The sequence below is a fragment of the Arachis duranensis genome, chromosome 5 (assembly GCF_000817695.3).
Source record: "Arachis duranensis cultivar V14167 chromosome 5, aradu.V14167.gnm2.J7QH, whole genome shotgun sequence".
Lineage (NCBI taxonomy): Eukaryota > Viridiplantae > Streptophyta > Magnoliopsida > Fabales > Fabaceae > Arachis > Arachis duranensis.
Window position 1 is genome coordinate 85,265,405 of NC_029776.3, and position 6,200 is coordinate 85,271,604.

At 36.8% G+C, this 6,200-nt stretch overlaps 1 protein-coding gene across 1 annotated transcript; it reads right to left on the reverse strand.

Moving 5' to 3' along the window:
- Positions 1-2,304: 2,304 nt before the first annotated feature.
- Positions 2,305-5,584, reverse strand: LOC107490056 (uncharacterized). Its single transcript, XM_016110820.3, has 3 exons — positions 5,031-5,584; positions 4,064-4,345; positions 2,305-3,806 (listed from the first exon to the last, which is right to left on the reverse strand). The coding sequence occupies exons 1-3, from the start codon at positions 5,406-5,408 to the stop codon at positions 2,664-2,666; spliced, it is 1,803 nt and encodes a 600-aa protein (XP_015966306.1). The 5' UTR covers positions 5,409-5,584; the 3' UTR covers positions 2,305-2,663.
- Positions 5,585-6,200: the final 616 nt, after the last annotated feature.

Sequence of the window (6,200 nt, forward strand, 5' to 3'; positions counted from 1 at the left end):
GGAGCCAACACTTGACTAGCCATTTTAATGATTGGATGTCCTCATTTTTTATCAGAGCGCATCCGAGAAGTGTTGACTGACCGTGGTGATTCATGCCCACAAAAGAACCAAAAGCCAGATTGTACCTGCAAAAATGGACACTGGCAACAGTTATGAACTGAAATGTGTTGCCTGTGTGACCCTAAGACTTAATTTTGGTGAATCGAATACCTGCTTGTGTTGTAAGTGGTGTCAAATGAAACAATGTCTCCAAAATACTCGCATGCAGCCTGCTTCTTGCATCGGCCCAGAATGCATTTTTGATGGAGTGATCGCCCTCGAGGTTGAGCTCAAAAGAGAAATTTTTATTGTTCTCTTTCATTCTTAATAGGTACTTCCCAAATTCTTTGGCATCGTCTTGTTCGAAAATATTTCATACTTCCCTTGTGATGTAATTTCTCATGTTTTTTTATAAAACTTAGTTCCCGATGACTGCCCGCTGCTACTACAAATGATTGGTATGTTTTGCTCGGTCTGATTTCGGCTTCCTCGTTGTTTTCAATGGTGCGACGCACAAACATGCTTAGCTCCCTATGTTGTTTGAGCATCTCTGCTCGGTCTGGATAGTAGGGGTGTGAATGATTCAGAACAACTTTAAAAATTGTCCAAAAACTGACATCCTTCAATATGTGTACGTAAATCCTGGCTGGACAGTTTATGCCGGCTAAGGGGTTTGTCTTCAGAGTTGGAAATATCTTGGATTTCCACTTCCCCTCTCTACTGCATACGATTAGTTGATTCTTAATTTCGTCTCCCTTTCGAGTCGTGTTCCTTATTTTGGTAGAAAAACCGGCAAGTTTGGAATAACTTTTGTAGAACTTTCTAGCTTTTTCTAGTGTCATGAAAGTCATCCCAACCTTTGGGACAAATTGTTCATCTACAACAAACCTGGACTGCAGAATGAACCGAAAATATTATTAAAGCGAAATCATTGTATAATACTAAATGAACCGAACACCGTCCATTATATAAATTCAGACACCTACCTGCAAAATGAAACGAAAATATAAATCAAAGTGAAAACAATGTACAATGCTAAATGAACCAAACATTGTATATATAAAATCAAATTCAAAACACATGTGTCTACAATTTAGATATTATCAATTCAATTCAATTCAGAACACCTGCGTCCATTCAATTCAATTTATCAATTGCATTCCATTCAATTTGATTCAAAATTGAATAATCCAAATCTCGTCCGCTTGATAGGATTCAAAAGAATAATCCAAATCGTTCTCATTCAACTGATTTGAAGTTGAATCATTCATTATTTTGATAGCCTATTGAAATCTGAAAGCGAAAAAGATAAATTCACATATCGAAGAAGAAAATGAAGAAGAATAGGAAGAAGAACGACAAGTAGCAGAGAAGAAAAAGAAGAAGAATAGCGAGCAACAAAGAAGAACGACGAAAGCAGATTCGAAAATTGCAATGCAGATCGTTAACATTGAAGAATGTTTACGTTGAAGAAGAAGCTTTACATAATTCTGTTACGTTAATAAGAGGGGGAATGGGGGCACGCATGTATTTCACATAACTTGGGAGGGGAGGGGGTGCGTGAATGAAATTTTACTTGAATAACTTGGTTAGGTTTTTTGCATGAATGTGGAGCATTATTGTATAAATATTTTAAATGAAATTTTACTTGAATAACTTGGTTAGGTTTTTTGCATAAATGTGGAACATTATTGTACAAATATTTTAAAATTACGTCGGTTTTATCCTGACATTGATTATGGCATAAAAAATTTGTAAAATCAAAGTTTATCAAACTACTTTAAACTACTTTTACAAAAAAGTCGTAAGGGACAAAAGTCCCATCAACTAAGAAAACAGGTCTTCGTTTATTTTAAATTCCACCAAAGTAACAAATTTTTAGCATTTTGGAGTTAACCAAGTTTGGTATCACACAAAAACCCCTTGCTTGTATTGAATATTCAAATTTTGTTTAAATAGATTTACAAATAATAACTAATACATATTGATGCATATGTATATATTTTCTGCATTTTATACACTTGTAAAAATGAAAACCTTGTATCACCGACTTCCCTTTTTGTTTTGAATCAAGTAATGAGGTACCAATTTTATCATGTTATGCCGTTCCACTTATGAGGCTATAAATCTGCACAAGCTAATTGTTTCTGCATTTAGTTGGTCTCGTCACCAAAGTCAACAAGTTTTGAAGATACTTAGTGAAGAACTTGGCATTAACACTTAACAGCTTCAGTTGGTCATCATGGGGAAAAGAAAGGCCTCTCATAAAGCCTAATCAGAGATGTTAACATGAAAAACTAGTCACCAAATCTGATGACAATTAGTTGGGTGGCAGAACATGGAGCAGTTCTATGTCCAAATCAATTTTTTTTGCAAATCCACTTATGTTTATTGTGAATATAAATATACAGAACAAGATCAAGTCATAATTGGATCCAGACAAGCAAACATAACAATCTCAAATTTCCAAGAAACAAGAACAAGGGGAAAAGAGAAAAATTAGAGTCAAGGCATCCAATTTGTCACAATCCAACCATAAATAGTCCCCATTCCTCATAAGCCTTCATCAGGATTCAGGAAACAAGTGATTCTTCTATACAAAGTTCGGTCAATTGTACCTTGTGCTACCGATTGAACCAACCTCTTTGCTGCAGTTCACCATCATTCATAAGCTTGTCCAAAACTGCATTCAGGTCAACTGATTGTCCATTCTCTGTCAGCTTCCGAACCGTTGCCCTTACGTGGTCCCTAGGGAATCCCATACTAGAAACTTTGTCAACTACATCGTCAATGGGAACCCTATTCCCACCTCCGGTAGAACCTGAACCCCCACTTGCTACAGATGCAGTTGGTAAAGCCTGAGGGAGTACACGAGCAGTCGGGAGCTGTGGGTAGCCACTTCCACTGCTTGGAGACACTGATGAAGCAGTAGGTAGTTGTTGTGGCTTAAGTGCAGGTGTGCCACCATATTGTGATGATCCACCATAACGGTACGGCTCAGCAGGAGCCGATAATGTACCATATCCAGAAGAATAACCTGGATTAGGTCTACTTGATGGCGGTTCATATGCATGGGTTGGTGCGCCATAGTACTGTTGGGTAGGCGGAGGCCCACTAGGTGGCTGAGATGTTGGCTGGTGCAGAGTGGGTGGATAGTTTTGCGAAGGAACATAAGGTGTTTCCTCAACATGCTGGCCAAGTGAAGATTGAATTTGCGGCAGATTTACGGGCGTAATTGCTGGCGGCTGTTGAGGTAAATGAGGTGCTGGCTGCTGTTGAGGTATATGAGGTGCTGGCTGTGAGAACTGGGGATGAGGGCTCTGTTGATACTGTTGATGTGGGGGTGCCCCCGGCTGAGGATGCGGCTGCTGAGTTGGAGGCACTTGGTACTGCTGATTTGGGGCCTCCTGAGGTTGAACAGGTGGTGGTGGAGTAAAGTATGAGTCTCTCTGAGGAACAGCTGGGATTTGGTTCTGTGGGAATTGATTTGCAAGTTGAATTGGAGGTGGCAATCCCTGTTGAGGGGGAGGTTGAGGAGGCGCATTTGGGGAAGGGACTGCAGGAATTGATTGTGGGAGATTAGCGTGAGGAGGAAACTGTGGCTGAGATTGCTGGGGTGCAGATGCACCTTGCTGAATGGGATTTGTAACTACACTAGTTTGTGTTTCTGACTGCTGATCCGTCTTTGACACTTGCAGCTTTGCCAGCTGCAGCTGAGCTTCCAATATATCTTGCTTATCCTTGACGGTCTGCACCCCTGATTGCACCTGTATATTTTGTATCATCAAATAGTAAGATGACTAGGCAAGAACCAGGATGAGAATAAACAATAACAAAAACATGAATTGAAGCGTAGCACACAAAACACAAAGTAAAAATCAGATCATATCAATAGCACCTAGTACAAATATTGGTTTATTACAGCTAGTTTTGTTAATTGATTCAACATAATAAATGCTGCTAACCATTAAGGTTGGAAGACTTACGAGGGAACATGATTGATAAATAATAATTAAAAATATACCTCTCGCAGAATATTCTCCAATTGCCTTAGTTTTCCATCAGTGCTTCCATGATTGTTTCCAACAGATACCTTGAAATCATCCACAGAATTCTCAAGTCGGTGGGTTCGGCTTTCTAGCTGTGTTAACCGCGCACTAACACCTTCCATAACATGAAGCAAATTTTCCATATGTTTCTTCATGGTTTGATCAATTTCAGACAAAATTATTGCATCAAGAGCCTTTTGGTCCTTTCCTACCGCAGCAACCTTTGTAGGTTCAATAGTATCCAGAGAACTGTAACTCTGTATAAAATAGGATAATACTTAATATTTAAGGGCAAACAAGATACTAGAAATGGTAAATTAAGTATTTACTCTCTCCTATACAAACGATATAAGATCACAAGATTTTTCAAATGCTCAAACCTTTCATGACACTACAAAATAGTGAGACAATTCAGCATGCATGTTATTAAACTATAAAGGCTCAAGAAACAAATCACATGGTTTCAATCTTATCAGCTAACTTTGATCAAATGAGTCAGAAGATAATTATCGAAATGATATCAACATTTTACACACAGGGTTTGAAAGCTCTGGAAGCATGAAGATTCAACTTGCTATTCGAAGTTACACAACAATATCAAAATCTTATAACAAAGCATGACATATGGCAATATGGTTGAAACTAGAAACCACAAACATGCTGGACAGAAACCTGGGGCAACCTAACTTCCAATGCTGAAACTTGTCATATTCACAAACTGAAAATCTTACATTCAATTTTATTCAACCACATACAATTCCAAAACTAGTAGTCATGTAAACTCCACTAAGTGATGACTCCATGATTCATAACCACCAAATCATTGGTAAGTGGGAGCAACAAATCAAATCACACCTCACCCTCAAACAACAGGCAATTATTACCCAGATCAGGAAATCACGAAAAGATTAAAACTTGGGCAAAACAAGTGTGAAGTCTTACCTTGATGAGAGGGCGCGGAGGGGAAGTGTTAGCATTGGAATCGGAGTTCCATGACCTAGTTGAGAAAGCAGCAGAAGCAGCTAAATTGGGGGCAGAATCGTAATTAGGGGAAGAAGCGGCGAGGGGACGAATGGGTTGGAAATCGTAGCTAGGAATGATGTCATCTTTGGTGACCCCAATCCCATTGAGATTATTATTTAGGGTTTCTTGACGATGATGTTCTAGTTGGGATTCAACACGTTCATCTTCGTCATCAGTGTTGTTGTGTTTGTGATTATGGTTGTTGTTGTTGATGAGGTCGATGAGGTCCTTGCTCTGTGAAGAACCTGAGTGGGTGAGATCCATAATCTGCTTGTCCATAAACGGCGTCGTATTCATCGGTGCAACGCAAACGGCGAACGGCAAACCCAATTCTGTTCAACTGAACCAAACTGACAGATGAGATAGAAAGAAAAGAAAGGAAGAAGGGAAGAAGGGAAAAAGGGTAAAAATGGAAAATGGTTTTAGTGGATTTGGGCTTCTAAGAAGAAACGAGTATGGTTGTGGGGTTAGTGACTTAGTTTATCGTGTCGTATACTTAGCATATAAGATTAAGAAATGCAACCAACTTTCGTAGTTTATTGATCAGTAGCAGTTTTTATAGAAAAGGTTTAAATTTTTATCTTTATTTTTTATTTTTATCTTTATCTTTTATTTTTATCCTTATAATACAAATAGAAATTCGTATTTTTATCTTTATCTTTATAATAATATAAATAAAAATTCATATATTAACGTGACGCTCATACGTTGAGTTTGAGAATTTATTTACTTAAGTATCGTTACTAAAAATTTTTATATTTATATTTATAAATTATAAATTATTATTTACTTAGGTTGTTATTTTTAAATTTTAAAGTATTTGTTTAGGTTGTTATAGTTAAGTTGTTATTTTAAAATTTTAAATTATTTTATTTAGGTTGTTATTTTTTAAATTTTAATATTATTTTTTAAAAATTTAGTGATTCTTTTTAGCACTATTTTGTAAATTTTTGTAGATTTGTTTTTTAAAATTGCAACTACATACATAAATTTAAATATATTTACGTTAATTTAGAATTTTAAAAATTGTTAATATATTTATTTATTTTATTTATAAATATAATTTAAATTTAAATTAAAGTCAATCAA

What these genes read in the sequence shown, in the direction of transcription:
- LOC107490056 (XM_016110820.3), bottom strand. Translation starts at nt 5,408, where the DNA reads ATGAATACGACGCCGTTTATGGACAAGCAGATTATGGATCTCACCCAC. An exon ending in CTCCGCGCCCTCTCATCAAG is followed by an intron (nt 4,346 to 5,030) that starts GTAAGACTTCAC and finishes TATTTTATACAG; the next exon opens with AGTTACAGTTCTCTGGATAC. An exon ending in TGGAGAATATTCTGCGAGAG is followed by an intron (nt 3,807 to 4,063) that starts GTATATTTTTAA and finishes CAAAATATACAG; the next exon opens with GTGCAATCAGGGGTGCAGAC.